This window comes from Nyctereutes procyonoides, unplaced genomic scaffold, assembly GCF_905146905.1.
Source record: "Nyctereutes procyonoides isolate TBG_1078 unplaced genomic scaffold, NYPRO_anot_genome, whole genome shotgun sequence".
Classification (NCBI taxonomy): domain Eukaryota; kingdom Metazoa; phylum Chordata; class Mammalia; order Carnivora; family Canidae; genus Nyctereutes; species Nyctereutes procyonoides.
In genome coordinates, this window is record NW_026575146.1 from 74486324 (window position 1) to 74503721 (window position 17398).

At 55.5% G+C, this 17398-nt stretch overlaps 1 protein-coding gene across 3 annotated transcripts in view; it reads right to left on the reverse strand.

The window, feature by feature from the left end:
- Positions 1 to 1402: 1402 nt before the first annotated feature.
- The window catches only part of BICRA (BRD4 interacting chromatin remodeling complex associated protein), an 82809-nt gene continuing 66813 nt past the window's right edge, over positions 1403 to 17398 (reverse strand). For all 3 annotated transcript variants that reach the window (XM_055309955.1, XM_055309953.1, XM_055309956.1), the window contains 8 exons: positions 7482 to 8114; positions 7133 to 7313; positions 6716 to 6825; positions 5833 to 5894; positions 4465 to 4613; positions 4189 to 4283; positions 3844 to 3946; positions 1403 to 3387 (listed from right to left, as the gene is read on the reverse strand). In XM_055309955.1, coding sequence (XP_055165930.1) covers positions 2294 to 3387; positions 3844 to 3946; positions 4189 to 4283; positions 4465 to 4613; positions 5833 to 5894; positions 6716 to 6825; positions 7133 to 7313; positions 7482 to 8114 — 2427 coding nt within the window. In that variant the 3' untranslated portion in view covers positions 1403 to 2293. The remainder of the gene's footprint in view (positions 3388 to 3843; positions 3947 to 4188; positions 4284 to 4464; positions 4614 to 5832; positions 5895 to 6715; positions 6826 to 7132; positions 7314 to 7481; positions 8115 to 17398) is intronic.

The following is a 17398-nucleotide window of genomic DNA, read 5'->3' on the forward strand; positions in this document are numbered from 1 at the left end:
TGGTACCTTGATGTGAGATGTCCAGCCTCCAGAATGGGAAAGAATAAGTCTCTCTTCTTTTTTATAAGATTTATTTACTTTAGGGATCCCTGGGTGGCGCAGCAGTTTAGCGCCTGCCTTTGGCCCAGGGCGCGATCCTGGAGACCCGGGATCGAATCCCACGTCGGGCTCCCGGTGCATGGAGCCTGCTTCTCCCTCTGCCTATGTCTCTGCCTCTCTCTCTGTGTGTGACTATCATAAAAAAGAAAAAAAAGATTCATTTACTTTAGAGAGAGACTGAGAGAGCGCACAAGAGCGGGAGGGACAGAGGGAGCAGGAGAGAATCTCAAGCAGACTCCCTGCTGAGCATGGAGCCCAACCTCAAGACCATGAGATCACGACTCAAGGCGAAACCAAGAGTGGGACACCTAATGGACTTTGCCACCCCAGTGTCCCAAATCTCTATTCTTTTAAGCCACTCATCCTACAGCAGCCATAGGAAACACCCTGCTTGATTGCTCTTCCCCTCCCCATCTGGCGCTGCACACATTTACAGGCGATCCTCATTTGTGGATGCCCTGTGAGTTCATCTGCTTGCTAACATTTATTTGTAACCCCCCCAAACTCGAAGCACCTGCACAGACGTGCACAGAGCAGCAAAACACTGGAGTCATCCAACGTGCACATTTCCAACTGGGGTTGAACAAAGCATCGCTCTGCGCTCTGGTTTCAGCTCGCATACTGACAAACGTCCTTTTCAAGGTCTGTTTAGTGCCACATTTTCACATTTGTGTTTTTGTTGGGGACTTGATGGTTTAAAATGCTCTAGTACTGAAGCGCTATCCATTGTACCAAGCGGAAGAAGGCTGGAATGTGCCTTGTGTAGAACATATGCGTGTGAGACCGGCTCCTTTCAGGTGTGATTTATAGTGTTACTGGCCATGAGCCCGATGTGAATGAATCAACAATATATATTAATAATGTGTCTTTACGGAAATAATATAGGTAACTCAAGGTTACCTGTATCAAGCAACTTACAAAAATGCTGTGATGGGAGATTTGTAGGAAGCTAACCCTCGATTTCCTCCAGGAGCCGTAGTTCGGTATTTGCGAGTTCTGTGTTTGCGGAGACCGCAGACGTTTATGGGGGAGTAAGAATCCTGCGTTTGGTTTGGCTGTTTCTTCTGGCTTCTCAACTAATAAGTCAGCTCCCCCGGGGTAGGGACTTTCTCGTCTGCCTTGTTCAGCTGTACCCCTGTGCCTAGGACAGGGTCCCGCATCCAGTAAGTGTTCAACAAAGAATATGTGGAACAAACTCGCACAATCTCCTTCCCCACCCAGGTCTGTAACCAACCCCCAGACTTCAAACAACACCCCCCTCCCTTCCAAAGGTCCAAAAGCAATCGGGCCGAGGCGGAGTCAGTACAGTTTTAAAAAAAGGATCAGTTTTTAATTTACAAGAGTTCTAAATGTACAGAATTCTCCTTTAAAAAAATCGTTATACACAATAAATACAGTACAAAAAAATTTATCTTACAGTACTAGTTTTGTCTCCGAGATTTCAAAATCTGGCGCGGGTGGCTGGCGACAGGAAGAACAGAGGGAAGACTGGCTGGGGAGGGATGGAGGTGTGGGAGGAAGACCCCGGTTTCCTGTTTTGGAGGTGCTCAGATTTCAGTCGAGGGACAGGGAGGGTTCGAAATCTCTCCCTTGCTCACTCGAGCACACACACGGGGACATGGGACGTGCAGAGCTGGACACACACACGGATGTGACACAGGTGCCCAGCAGCACAGGTGCCTCGGAGCCCGCCCGTCCCCGCCTTTCCTTCTACAGCCTGTGGGGGGGGCGGTAGGGAGAGGCCCAGCCAAGGCTCCTGAGGACCCTCCCGGCTTGGAGCGCCCTTGACCGACGCTCGCATCTGCGCAGCCACACAGACACGCGCGAACAGTGGGAGCCACCAGGGTACCTCTATCCCTGGCAAACACGCGTGTGTCCCCCCCCCCCCACCAACACACATGGAGGGGCGGAGTGTGGCTGGAAGCGGGAAGAAATCGGAAATGACACACCGGGATCACCCCCACCTTCGCAGGGGGACATTTTACATTACAGCCCCCTCCCCTAAATCCACAACCCCCACCCAACAACCCAGCAGGAAGTGGGGGAGGAGGCCTTTGTGACTCAAATAACTTAGGCAAGAAAAACTGTCAGGGGATCCCCGGCTCGCGGCCCCCAGGAGGCTGAGGTCGGATGGCCAGCCCGCCCCGGCGTCCGCGCGCGAACGGGGGACAGGGAAGCGAAGACCAGCCCGGTGTTATCTGTTCAACGTCCTGGCGCCGAGGCCACCGTTGTGACTGGAAGGCGGGTAGGCCTCGGGCCTGTGCAGGGGCGACGGGGAGGCCGGCGGGACCGCCGTCGGGGCGGCGTGGGGGTACGGGGGCGCAGGTGTCCGGCCCGGGGCCTGCTGGAGGTTCAGGATGCTGTCGATGGCGCTCTGCAGGTGCTCCGTGAGCGTGTCGTCCTGCGGACTGTCGCTGGAGAAGCTGGCCTGGTCCACGTCGGGCGACTCGGATTTGCGCCGCTTGGCGGGGGGCGCCTCCCAGCCGGGGTCCCTGCTGCCGCTGCCCTGCCCGGCGCCGGCCGCGGGCTCCGGGGGCGCGCCCTTCAGCATGCGCTGGTACAGCTCGTCCTCCACCGCCGCCAGCTCGCGGATCAGCCCGCTGGTGGCCTCGTCCACTTTGGTGGGCAGCGGCGCCGGGCTGCCTCCCCGGGCTCTGGCGGCCCCGGCCCCGGCCCCCTCCCCGGCCCCGCCGCCCAGGGCCTCCACGTTCTCGCGGTACGTCTTCCGCAGGGGCAGCCGGGGGCAGTGGGGGGCCAGGGCCGGGGGCTTGCGGTCGGCGGCGGCGGGCGGCGGGTGGTCCACTGTGCCGTTCATCTGGCCCGGCGCGGGGGGCGGCGGCGGGGGCCGGGGCGGGGGCTCGGCGGCCTTGAGGGCGGCGGGGGGCGGGGGCTGGTGCACGGGGTCCAGGGCGGTGTTGTGGACGACCTTGCTGAGCCCGGCTTCCTGCTTGATCTTGAGCTTGAGGCCGATGCGGCTGCGCGCCTCGTAGGTCTTGATGGGGGGGCGGTTGCGCGAGGGCATGGGGCCGTCCTCATCGGCGTCCAAGGAGGAGGCGGCGGAGGAGGACGAGGAGGAGGACAGGGAGGAGGACGCCCGCGCCCAGGTCACGGAAGGGGAGCCGCCCGCCCCCCCGTGCCGAATCACCAGCTTGGTTGGCAGGTGCAGAGGGGGCTGCGCGGGGGCCCCCGACGCCGAGGAGGGCGGTGGGCCGTGGCCAGGGAGCCGGTGTCCCTCGGAAGAGGCAGCGATGGGGAGGCCAAGCGAGCGGGAGGAAGACACATACTCGTCTGCAAAACCAGGGAGGCAAGAAAACCCGCGGGGGCGGCGAGAGCGTGAGACGCCTGCGCAGCGCACAGCGAGGCGGCCCCGGCGGCAACGGCACCGAGCCTCTGCCAGGCGCGGGAGGGCGCTAAGCCCTTGGCTCACCAGCCCCTCAGGACGCACTGCTGGGTACCCCCCTTCTCAGCAACTCCCAAGCCCCCTAAGGTGCAAGCGGGAGCTGCCACCTGAGCATGGCCCTTGAATTCTGCAGCCACATTGCTGGCTTCCCCTGAGCCCTGGCTCTGCTCCCCTGATTTCTAGCCCCCCCTGTGGGTAGTGGAACGTCCCCTCCTCGCCAGGACGGATCTGAGCAGTCCCACAGGGATGGTGGGCAGTGCACCCCTCTTCCTGCCCCCAAGTCTCATTCCACGGCAGGGGCAGGAGTGGCGGCCACCTCTGCCTCCCCTCCCCTCCCCTCTCACCAGGCTTCTCCTTGGCCAGTTGTTTGTCCAAGGCAAGGGTGGTCTTCTCCTCCTGAATGAACATTCGGTCGATCATTACCATCTCCGCGGAGGGGCTCACCCTCTGAGGGGGCAAGAGGAAGGAAGAAGAGAGGATGAGCCGAGGAAGGGCCAGGAGCGGGGGAGGGCACGTGGGCAACCCAGAAGGATGGGGACAGATTCCAAACTCCCTCTGGCGATGTGCCAGCCTCTCCCATCCTCCCTCCCAGCCTCCCTGCTGCCCCCCCCCCCACTCCGACCCTGGCCCAGAGCGGGTAAGGGGAGAGGGTGAGGGGTTTCCCAGGGCGGAAGATGCCAGCGCCCTACCCGGGACTCCTCCAGGAGCAGGAGGCGGTATTTGTTGAGCATGGCCTGGGTGCGTTTCAGCAGCTGCGTGGAGACCGTCTCAAACTCCTCATCCACTGCGGTAGGAGAGAAAGGGTCCAGAGGCACAGACGCTGGGGAGCGGGGCTCACCCAGACCTGCACCCAGGGGTGTGCAGAGGGGTGCTTGCCTCTGCTCCTCCCCACCCCCCTCCCCATACTAGGGACTAGGGAGGGAGAGTCCCCGGAGAGTAGGGGGAGACAATGGGGGTTACCTCACCTTTGTGGTAGTCGTTGGGGGAGGGGAGGGCACCCTGGTAGACATGGTAGGGCAGGAGGCGATGCAGAGCATCTTCGAAGGAGGGGAAGGCCGTCTTGTAGTCAGGGTGTAGGACGGAGCCCTGATGTTTGTGCAAATGTTCCAGGAAACTGGGGGCAGGGTGAGGAGAGACCACACACACACACACACACACACACGCACACACACAGAGCTGGTGGTGAGGCCGGGAGAAACCAGATCCCGACCCCGAGCCCCCAGGCCCCAATGTAGGCGGCAATGTGCGCTGAAGGGGCTAGTACTGTCTCACAGACTCTGGGGACAACCTAAGGGACCAGGTGCTATCATTAACCCCACTTTACAGATGAAGAAACTGAGGCCCAGGGGACCGATGTTTTCCACCCAAAGCACATCAACAGGGAGGAAGAGGCCAAGCTGGGAGCTGGTGCCTCAGCTTCGAACTCATCCTCCGTGTTATACCGTCTCCTGCCACCGGGGGTCAGCATGTCCTCAGTCTGCTGCAGGGCCCCCAGCAACCCGGAAGGCCCGGGGAAGGCCCCCGGGAAAGGCCCTGGGGAAGGCCCAGGGCGGAGGGTGGTCCCTTGGTTGGTAAACTCCCCTTCTCTACCAGGCTATTTTCTACTACGGTGCGCAGCAGTGGGTTATGTCTCTTTACTGTGTGAGTGTTCCTCTCCCCAGACATGCTTATCTCTACCCTGAGCCGAAGACCTGTACCCCCAGTACCCCATGGGGGCCAGAACTCTGTCTTGTGCTTGGAAAATCCAGCACTGGACTGGGCACTCAGTGAGTATTTGATAAACACTTGCAGTAGAAGGAGAGCAGAGGAGAGAGAACGCAGGCAAGCACCCAACATTTACCCATTGCCCACCCAGACCCTATCTATCCACCCCAGACCCCATCCATCCATCTAGCCAAACACCCATCAATCCATCTATCCAAATACCCATTTATCCACCCAAACACCCATTTATCCATCCAAACATCCACTCAGAATGCCATTCATCCACCCAAACACCCATCATCCAGCTATGCACCCACCCCAGACCACATCCATCCATCTAGCCAAACACCCATCAACCATCTATTCAAACACTCATCCATCCACCCAAACACCTTCTCATCTTAGCACAGTTGGAAGGAATCCTTACCTGACACCCTATCATCACTATTACCACTCTTCTCTCTAGAAGGGAAACTGAGGGTCTTTGAAGGAAATTCCATCGCCCCAAACCACAGAGCTAACAAGAGCTGGGGCCTGTGTGACCCCACTTCTGAAGAGTGGTCCCCACGCCCTGCTGCTTGCTCTCAAGCCTCCGGGAAGGCAAGGGTGTGTGCAGTACTACAACTCACCAGGCTTCCTTACTGGGCTGAAGCGTGGGGGGTTTCTTCAGACTGCTCATCTTGCTCTCATACTGCGGGCAGAGACATGAGTGAGGGGTAGCGCCGCTGAGAGGCCTTTTCCCTTGGTGCCCTGACCCCCTTTCGACCCCACCTGTGGCAAAGAGGAGAGCGGGGCCCACATCCCCGCCCCCCTAGTCCCCCAGGGTGGGGTCCTGGCCCCAGCTGCAGGATGTGCTGCCCAGCACACCAAAGCTGCTGGGCAGACCCGGGCTGGGCCTGCCTGGCTCCCTTCCTGCTCATCAGATGGCCTTCGCCTCTGCTGATGGGCCCGGGACAGTTCTCTTCTCGCCCCCAACTCTGCCCCGACTCTGCTCTGGGTCCCTGGCGGTGAGCTAGCCTCAGTGGCTCTCCCAACTCTGCCCCTGGGACGTCAGCATTCTGGTCCCTCCATCTGCTCTGTTCTCTTCCTGCCCTGTGCCTATCTCCCTGAGACGGTCTGCCTCAGCTTCCCCCCCCACACTGGCAGGGTCCCCTCCATTCTGGGCCTCCCATCCCCCCTGCCCCCGCTCTGTCCAGGGTCTCGCCACCTCCTTATTCTTACCTCCCTTGTCCGATGGTCTCCCCACATCCCCCCTTTCCCAGCCTCAAACTCCCTGCTCCTGCCCCCAGAGACGGCCTCCCGCCCCACTCGAGCCACCTGTCATAATGGTCACCCTGCATCTTGGTGGCTCCATCTATCCCACTCTCTGGCACGCGCCCACCCTGGCTGTCAGAGAGGAGTCTGACCCACCGCCCAGACTCCTCTCTGATGGCCTGTCGGGTAGCCGTCACCGCCCCACTGGACCCTTTCCGGGTTCCCTGGTGACTTCACCTGGGCCCCAGCCCCCCTCACCTGCAGCCCAGAGGACTTCCCTGGTCCAGCCACAGCCGCCTTGGCCACGCTCAGGGTCGGGAGGTTGCTGGCAAAAGCTTTGCTCTCGGCAGGAAGCAGAGGAGGGAGGCCTGAGGGTGGGGTGGGGCCAGACAGGGCTCAGGGGTCACTGGCCCAAAGGCCCCTCCGCGATGTGACCCGCAGGCCTGCACACCCTGCTCTCCTCTGGCACTTTGGCCCTGGTAACCCTGCCAGTGTGACTCGGGCACCCCCTTGGATCCAGGGAGACAGCCCTTCCTCCTCATCTCCCCATCTCGTGAGGTCACCCAGACCCCCTGGGTGACCCCCTGGGCTGATGTGCCTCCAGCTCCGCCCCAGCCCCCTTCCCATTGCCCCCCTGCCCCCCTACTTCTCCTGCATGGGCTACCTCTCCCCTACCTGTGGTAGCCACGGGTGCCGGGGCAGGGGGATGGCTGGGGGCAGCGGGGGTCCCGGATGGGGCCTGCCCACCGACCAGCACAGAGGCAGTGGGGCTGGCGAGAGGCCCCAGGTTGGCGGAGGTCTGCGGGGCGGCGGGGGCTCCCCCGGCCTTGTTCTGGAGGATGATCCCGGACGGCACCTGAGGAGGGGGACAGGTGGTTGAGGGGCAGGGGGCACATGCTAGCAGGGGCGGCGGCCAGGCACCAGGGCTGGGGACCGAGAGAAAGCTGCCCCGTGGGAGGGCTCCCCATCAGACTGCAGGGGGACGGCAGGGCTTGCGGAGCGGGCGGTCCCTGCCTCCAATTACCTGGTGAAATCTCTCGAGCAGAGCCTTCGGCTGGGACAGCGCCGGGAAAGGGGTGGTCACCATCTGGAAGGTCCGAGGAGGCGGTGGGGGGGGCGCTGCGGGCTCAGGGAGCAGGTGGAGGGTCGGAGGGGGCGTGGGGGACTTGTGGGGCCCCTGGCCAGGCGGGAACTGGAGCTGGAAGTCAGCTGGCGTAGGGGCTGGCAGCCTGGTGGACGTATCCGTGGAGGCCGCGCCAGAGGAGGTGGAGGCGGGAGGAAGGTGGGGAGCTGGGGGCAGCGGCCCCTCTGGGGGTTGGGATGGGGGGCGCAGGGGGGGTTGGGGGGGGCCCGGGGCAGTGGGGGCCGGGGTGCTGGCAGGCGGGGGGACCCCCAGCTGGTTCTGGATGACAAAGATGCCAGGCAGGGTGGGGGGTGCCTGGGGTGGGGGGCAAGGGTGCAGGGTGGGCTCTGAGGGCGGACGGGATAAGCTCTGGGGCTGGGAGGGAGGGCGGGAGTGGGGTCGGGAGGGCGGGCGGGAGGGAGGCCTGGCGGGATGTGGGGAGGGCAGGTGGGGGCTGTCTCCCAGAGGGGCTTGGTGAGGTAGTGACGGGGACGAGGAGGGGCCTGGGCCCTTCAGTGGAGCCGCTGCCGGGATCTGGGCAGGGGAGGGAGGTAGAGGGGAGGGGGCGGGGGTCAGAACCAACCTTGGCTCCCATTGCCCCAGGACACTGGGGACCCCAGCCACTCCCACCAGAAACCCTCCTTCTTAGCCACCCCTGTTTTGAGAGAGAGGACTCCACCATGGCTATCCTTCCCCCATCTCTGAACTCCCCACTTTGCCCGTCCACCTCTGTCCCCCCAGCCCCATCCCTCTACCTCTGCTCACCTCACCCCTGCATCTGCCCCCACCTCATCTCCAGACCTTTTCCTCTGGTCCAGACCCCCTCCCCACCTGCCCCCCTTCCCCCTACCCCAGGTGAAGGTGAGCTCTGCAGGGTTTGGGGGCAGCAGCAGAGGAAGCATTGGTGGCAGCCGGGCAGGGAGGGGGGGCACCGCACCAGCTGCCCAGCGGGGAGGCGGGGGGGGGGCAAGGGCAGGGAGCGCGAGCACAGCAGCGGAGGGGGAAGGAGGCGGCTGGATGGGGCGGCATCCGAGCCGCCAGCCCCACAGGGCCCGACTGTCCAGCTCCCCCTGGGGAAGAGGGACACCAGCACAGATGGCTGCAGAGCACGGGGCTGGTGGCTGTGGAAGGCGTTGGGGGAGGGGCGGAGAGCCGGGGCTAAGGATGGTCACTGAGGGGCAGGGCCGAGTCCTTCTAAGTGTCCGTGACCTCTGCCTCCATGTGCCTATGTGGCTGTGGCTGCAGGCCTACCTGGGTGCCATGTGAGCTTGCAGGGATGGGCACGTATGTTTGCACATGCGACCCGGGCACTAGTCTGTGATAACGTACACAGTGACCTTGCCTAAAATGCACCTGAGACAGAGCACCTTGCACTGCCCTCCCCGAGTCCTAACCTCGGCTGCCACCGTTTCCCCAGTGAGCACCAGCTGTGTACCCGACCCTGGGCTGGCACCCTTCCACTGTACAGAGTCCACACCCCAGCGACAGCCCACACTGATGTGGCAAGTGCGGATGGCCACCTCCACCCACGTGTATGGTTGTTCCACGGCCCTGAAAGCAGTGAAAATGCTGGAACCATTTCGCGGATGAGAAACCAAGGTTAGGGAGCCAAAATGACTGGTCCCAAGTCTCCCTGCCTTACCCCATCCCCCTGTCCAGTGACTTCCAAGTTGTCTGAGGAAGACCCAGGCTCAGAGTGCTCAGGGGACTGGCCCAAGGCCACTAAGGTCGCCATACCCCAAAATTGGGGCTCTTTGCTTTCAGCCCCCAAAGTAGGCCATCTCATGATTTCAAGCTTCTGATGCCCTGGGCCCTTCCAATACCCAGTCCAAGGCTGGTCCTGGTTAACTCTGACGATTCAAAACCAACCTCCCCAAACCAATCAATCTACACACACCCCCAACGGCAGAGGGGAGACGCCCTTGGCTTGCATAAGGGGCTGGTGAGGTTGTCACCTGGACAGCCCCCTGGTCTGGAGACTTGGAGAGGGTCGTGCCCTTTGACCTGGCGATCCACCCTCCAGGAATCTGTGATAAGCAGCACTGACTGAGGCACTTGCTTGCAGGGCTCCCCGGCTGTGGGAGCATTTACAACAAAGAACACAGGGAAACAACACAAATGGCCAGAGCAGGCGAGTGGCCGAGTGAGTAAGGAAGACAGCTGGCCACGCCACACCAGCCCCGAGCACACGCTTCCCAGGGCTTCGTGAGGCGGCCAGTATCGACGTGCCAGGAAGCTAAGTGGAATGAGGAGAGCAACACGGTACATGACCGCTGGACAACCGGCTACATTAGATTATGCACAGTGGATAATGGTATTGTCTCGGTGCTAAATTTGCTGAATTCAATAACTCTGCTATGGTCAAGTAGGAGAACGTTCTTGATCTCAGAGGCTGAGACATTAAGGAGTAAAGGAGCAGAACATCTGCAATCTACTCTCAAGTGATTCCGAATAAAAATGTATGCATATTGGGGGGCGTGGGTGGCTCAGTCGGTTAAGCGTCTGCCTTTGGCCCAGGTCATGATCTGGGGGTCATGGGATGGAGCCCCACATGGGGCTCTCTGCTCGGTGTGGAGTCTGCTTCTCCTTTTCCCTCTGCCCCTCCCCTGGCTCGTGCTTTCTCTCTCTCTCTCTCTCTCAAATAAATAAAGTCTTTATTAAATAAATGTATATGTATAGAGAGAAATGATAAAGCAAATGTAGCAAAACATTTACAGTGCATAAATCTGGGCAGCAGCCAGCATCCAAGGTGCCCCCCACCGACCCCCACCTCCTCATTAGTAGGTCACCTCCCACACTGCCCCCTGGTTCGTCTCTGGGATCAACAGATTTTGCAGAAGTGATCAGACGCTACTTCCAAGATTCAGTTATATAAAAAAGGCCGCGGCTTCTATCCCGGGACTCTCCTTTCCAGTGGATCATTTACTTTGGGGGAAGCCGACTTTGGAGCGGTTATAAGCTGCCCTTTGGAGAAGCCTGCGTTGGGAGGAGCTGAGGCCTCCTGCCAGCAGCTAGCTGTACGAGCGCACCACCTCGGAAGCATATTCTCCAGCCCAGTCAAGCCTTCGGATGACTGCAGCCCTGGTTGACACCTAAGCTAGAACTTCACGAGAGATTATGAGCCAGCACCTTCCAGCTAAGCTGCTTCCAGATTCCTGATCCTTGCAGGCTATGTGAGATAAGTTAACTCTTAACGTTGTTTAAAGCTGCTAAGTTTGGAGGTAATTTGTGACACAGCACGGAGAACCAATATATGTGAGTAAAGAGTAAAGAACTCCCATGAGGTCTCTGGGCTATTCCTATAATGTCACTATGTGTTGAGATTCTTTTTCTTTTTAATTTTATTTATTTATTTATTTATTTATTTATTTATTTATTTATTTATTTTTTCCTGAGAGACACAGAGAGAGGCAGAGACACAGGCAGAGGGAGAAAGCCGGCTCCTTGCAGGAAGCCAGATATGGGACTCGATCCCTAAACTGGGATCACACCCTGAGCCAAAGGCAGATGCTCAACCACTGTGCCACCCAGGCGTCCCTTGAGATTTTTTTTTCAATGTTTAAAAATAAAAATGGAAAAAGTTAATCTCCTACTCCTTAACAATACAGACAAACACAGCCCCTCCCCTTCCAACTAAGTCAAAAAACCGAATGACACAGTGGGGGAAACAGTTGCAATTCATCACACAGGCAAAGCTCATTTCCATCATATATAAAGAGCCTTCAGAAATCACTAAGAATAACCATCAGTGAAATAAAGGGGCAAAGGATAAGTTCAGACAAATACACAGAAAAGGCAACACAAAAGGCTTATATATTTCAAGAGAGGCTCAACTTCATTTGTAATAAGAGTAATGCAAATTGAAAGCACCCTATGGAACCTTTCCCCGCTCACTGAATTAGGAATAAGCCATGTCTCCTATAGGTACTCTCTTATACCGCCCTTGAGGGTCTAAACTGGGCGTGATTCGCTACAACTCCAGAACAATGCAATTCACCAGCAGCTGTGCAAATTGCAAGTGCACATTTGCTTTGATCCAGCAAACAGGCTTCCGGGAAGTAACCCGACAAGATGCACGTGCACATGTGGGCAATGACAGATCGACAAGTTGTTTATAACAGCTGTGAGGGGAGGGACAAAGCCTGGATTTGGCCAGTTGGCCTCTAAACAGCATTTACTGGGAAAATGAACGACAGTCTGTCCCTGTGGAGGAATACTTCACAACCATAACAAGGGATCAAGGAAACTCTCCACATGCTGCCAAAGCAAGCACACAACATGCTACCTTCCGGGCGGACAGAAATGGGAAAGAAATGTAAATCTGCATTTACACTTTGCTGTACGTGCACAAAGAACTGGGAAGATATACAAGAGCTAAGTAATTGTGTTTTTCTGGAGGGGAAGCTGGGCTGGGAATGCAAGCATGGGTTTGGGACACTTTCCCCTTACTTTATAAAATGCTTTTTGGAGTGCCTGGGTGGCTAGTCCATTAAGTATCCCACTTTCTTTTTTTTTTTTTTTTTTTTTTAAGATTTTTATTTATTTATTCATGAGAGACAGAGAGAGAGAGAGGCAGAGACACAGGCAGAGAGAGAAGCAGGCTCCATTCAGGGAGCCCAACGTGGGACTCGATCCTGGGTCTCCAGGAGCACACCCTGGGCTGAAGAGAGGCACCCAACCACAGAGGCGGCCCTCTTTTTTTTTTTTTTTTTAAGATTTTATTTATTTGAGAGAGAGAGAGAGAGAGCATAGGCAGGGGGAGGGACAGAGGGAGAAGCAGACTCTCTGCTGAGCAGAGAGCCCAACATGGGGCTCAATCTGAGGACCCTGGGATCATGACCTGAGCCCAAGGCAGATGCTTAACCGACTGAGCCACCCAGGTGCCCCTAACCATCTGACTCTTGATTTCAGTTCAGGTCATGATTTCAAGGTCGTGAGATCAAGTCCCCTGTTGGGCTCCAAGATTCTTTCTCCCTCTCTGCCCTTCCTCCTGCTTGTGCTCTTTCTCTCTCTCAAAAAAAAAAAAAAAAAAAAAAAAAAAAGTTTTTTGATGACTGAGCCATGTGAACATAAATAACACCTAATTCTAAAAATTAAAAATGTCTTAAATGGGTGGGAAAAAAATTAGGCTAAAAGGAAATTTCATACCTCCCCTCTCTCCCCCAAATATCACCAGCGGCTTCGGCACGGATTTATTTTCCTTCTATTCTGTGTTTTTGAAATTCTCTAAGTAAGCATGAAATGAGATTTAGAGTCATTTTTTTTTTTTTTAACTACGACATGAGTGGACTGTTCACCAAGAGATCCCAGCTAGCTGCCCAGATACAGCTGGCAAGATGCACTCAAATTTACACAGAATGAGAGAAAAGTGCAGAGGGCTGGCATCTTGCAGCCTGGCCAGAAGCAGAGCGGTTGCTGACCTGGGGCTGAAGAAGCTTCTGGAAGAAGCCTTCCCAGGCATAAACCCCATGGAGGTGCAACTGCAATAGCGCTTTCTGGAAACCGTTTGGGAACCAACCAACTAGAAATTTATCCACACATACAGGCAGTGCCAGGGCACCGGAATACTCATAGGAGTGTTACTTGTTGACATACACGGGAAACCACCTTAAGTATTCACTCCAGTGTGGAACCAAGTAATAAATCAAGGTGTGTCCATATAATGAAAAACAGTGAGCCTGCAGGAGGCTGCAGCCCACAGGCCAACTCCGGCTGGCCTGGACTGTGTGGCCTATCATATCGTATGACCCAAAGCTGAAACCGGTTTTTACATTTTTAAATGGTGGGAAAGGGATCCCTGGGTGGTGCAGCGGTTTGGCGCCTGCCTTTGGCCCAGGGCGCGATCCTGGAGACCCAGGATCGAATCCCACGTCGGGCTCCCGGTGCATGGAGCCTGCTTCTCCCTCTGCCTGTGTCTCTGCCTCTCTCTCTCTGTGTGTGACTATCATAAATTAAAAAAAAAAAAAAATTAAATGGTGGGAAAGAGGGACGCCTGGGTGGCTCAGTCAGTTGAGCGCTTGACTCTTGATTTCAGCTCTGGTCACGATCTCAGGGTCATGAGGTCGAGCTCTACGTTGGGCTCCTTGCACAGCAGAGAGTCTGCTTGAAACTCTCTCTCCCTCTGCCCCTCCCCTGCTCATGCTCTCTCCCTCACATAAATAAATAAATCTTTAAAAATGGTGGAAAAAAGGGACGCTGGGGTGCTCACTGAGTACCTGCCTTTGGCTCAGGTCATGATCCTGGGTTCTGGGATCGAGTCCCCCCATCGGGGTCCCTGCAGGGAGCCTGCTTCTTCCTCTGCCTATGTTGCTGCCTCTCTCTCTCTGTATCTCTCAGGAAAAAATTAATAAATCTTTTTTTTTTAAATGGTGGAAAAGAAATCAAAAGAATGTATTGCAATTGGCAACGATGATATGAAATTCAAATTTCAGCATCTATAAATCAAGTCTTACTGGAATATGTCCACGCTCACTTGTTTTCGTATGGTCTAGGGCTGCTTCTGTGCTGTGATGGGTACCACATAGCCTAGAATGTTCACCATCGGCCCTTTATAGAGTGTTTGTCTGGCTTCTTTTGCTTTGAGGCATTTTCAACACGCCTGGACCCGTTCAAGCACCTGATTAGCATATATTAACTTATTTACTCCTCATAACAACCCTTTGATACAGACGCTATTATCCTCATCCTCATTTTATAGGGAAGGAAACTGAGGCACACAGAGGTGAGTGACTTGGCAAAGTCACCATGTAAGTGACAGAGTCAGGATTTTGGAGTCTCTGTGCTTAACGACTGCCCTGGATGGTGGCTTTCAAACTATACTTAATGCCCATTAGTAATGGTTCCAGTCATTTTAGTGGGTCATGACCAGCACTTAAAAAGAACACAGGAGGGACGCCTGGGTGATTCAGTGGTTGAGCATCTGCCTTCGGCTCAGGACGTGATCCCAGGGTCCTGGGATCGAGTCCCTCATCGGGCTCCACGCAGGGAGCCTGCTTCTCCCTCTTCCTCTCCTCGCTGCTTATGCTCTGTCTTAAGTAAATAAAATCTTGAAAAAAAAAAAAAAAAAAAAAGAAAGAACAGAGGAAACCAAACAAAAAATATCAGTGTGCATCACGCATGGTATTATCCTGTGAAACTTTTGTTTCAGTGATATGTCTACACACACACACACACACAAACACACACACACACTTCTGTGTGTCCCAGACAGTGATATACAATGGAATTCTCATGCAGGTGGCATTTGAGAAAAGTCTGCAAGTCAGCGATCCAAGAGATACCGCTGAATGAGCAAAGTAAGTTACAGAAGGGGGCTGGTGTGCTCCTGTGTGTAAAAAGGGAAAATGCATGCCCACATGTGCACACGCAGGCTGTCACAAGCATCTGGCTCTGAGTTCAGACAATGAGGGATGCCTGCCACGTGCACAGGAGTGGTTCCCAACCTGGGTGAATCCATCCCCCACGCGACACATGGCAATCTCCGAGATTCTCCATGGTCATCCCAACGGGAGAAGGGGAGCTGCTGGCACCGTGTCTGAAGGCCAGGGATGCTACTCAGCAGGCAACAGGGCACAGGACTGTCATTCATAAATAAATAAATAAATAAATAAATAAATAAATAAATAAATAAATAAATAAATAAATAAATAAAAATAGGAGAGGGGTGGGTATCTATGGGGAAAGGGCCTGAAATCCCACGAAAAGCAAGACTCACTTTAACTGTATATCCTTTTTTTTTAAAGCATATTTTTTAAACTGTGTCTGGTAATGTTCTTTGAATAACAACGATAAAATCTGTGTGTGTGTGTGTGTATGTGTGTGTGTGTGTGTATGTGTGTGTGTATGCCTCCTATAAACAATACACAGCAGGCTGAGCTTCCTGGGCAGGGCGGTCAGCGTTCCCTCCCAGAAAAGACAGTCAGGGGACCCGTCAAGGGACGATTCATTTCAAGAGCCAGGATATTGGTGACAAAATCCACCCCTGGACTGTGAGCCCCAAGAGGGCAGAGCCAGGGCCGTCTCACCTGTCCCTTCCTGCAAAAGGCTGGGCATGAAGCAGGTGCCTGGGGAATGTGGGCTGAAATGAATGAACCATGTGATGGTAGAGCTCTCACCTGGGAGTGCCTCTTACACGCACACGTGCACACATACATACACACAAGTTGGTACATTGCTGATGTTTATATGTGTCTATATTTTTCGGTCAATCCACTCACCAACCTGGGCGTTTGTCCATCCATCCATCCATCCATCCATCCATTACCCACCCAACCACCTATCCATCCACTTGCTTACCCAACGAACATTCAAGAACCTCCCATCACGCCACGTGCTGCCGTAGGCACAAAAGCTGCAGCCAGCCTACAATGTGTCTAGCCCTGTGCTGGCCTGCGGGTGGGTGACTAGGAATCAGCTCACGGGCACGGCTGACCCTTCTTCTCGAGGTCACCCACAGCATCGTGACTACTCTTACTGTTAATGACAGGTATCTACTGGCTGAATGCCTGCTCTGTACAAGAGCCACCGTGAGGTCGGTGGCTTTATTCCCATTTTGCAGGTAAGTAAACGGTGTCTCAGAGCTTTTGATGCTAAGTTGGGGCTGGGATTCGCGCACAGGTCTGGCTTTCTCAAGACCTCAGGTGTTTCTCACAACTAAACTCTAGGTAGGCTTCAAATCCAGGCCCCACGAAGTAGGTAACCTTGGGCCAGCTACTCAATCTCTGTGCCCCTGTTTACTCATCTATAAAATGGGGATAGTATATACCACCTCCCTGATGGCAGGTTTCAGCGAGATGATGGTTGTGAAGGGTTCTGAACAGCACTTAGAAATAACAGAAACGTTACCATTCACGAAGGGCTTACTGTAGTGCCTTCCTCCTCATGCCTCTAATCCTAAGCAAGCTCTGAACTCTGCCCCGAGTCCTCCTACTTCCCTCTGTCTTTGCTATGACCACCCTCATCTTTGAAGCACTGTCATCTTGTCCCTTGAGGATCCCTGGGCTTCCATTCTCGTTCCCCACCAAACCATCTTCCAATGGAAGCTAGAGGGCTCACTGAAAATCATATAATCAGACCATGCCATGGCCCAACTGAAAGCTCTCCAGTGGTTTGGCCAGATCCAAACTCACTGGCCCACGAGGCAATGCCAACCTCTCTGACCTGACCCCTCCCTCCACTCCCCTCTAGCCTATATTCCATTCCTTGACATCTCAAGCTCATCCTTGCCCCAGGGCCTTTGCACATGCTGTCTCTCCATACCTTCTCTTTCTTCAGGCCTCAGCTTATATACTTCCCTCTCCCTGAGGCTGTTCCTGTCCACTCTCCCTACAGCGGGTTCCTCCTCATCTATCGGGTTATTGACCTACAGCTGAATCACATCTTCTCTGAGAACATTTTCTCCCTTTGATTCCACTGTGGTATGGAGCCAGTAGAAGGTGGGCTCTCATATGGGTGCTTGATTTCTTCAATAAATTATTTTCTCCATTGATTTAGCCAATGAACGCTTACCAGGCGTCTGCTGTGTGCCAGGCACCATTCTGGCCAGGGGGGATACGGCAAGGACAGAATAGATCAAACTGCCCTCATGGACTTTACGGTACGAGGAGAACAGGATAACAAGGAAGTGAGACAGCCGGTCACGTGGTGGTAAGCGCTACAGAGAAATATGAACCAGGCGAGGGTCAGGGAGGGCCGGGCTGCGGACGGAGCAGGCTACAGGGTAAGTGGGGTGACCAACTTGTCCTGGGTGGCCTGGGATGGTCTCAATTTTCAAATGGAAAAGTTCTCAGGGTACCGGGTAAACTGGAACGGGTGGGGTC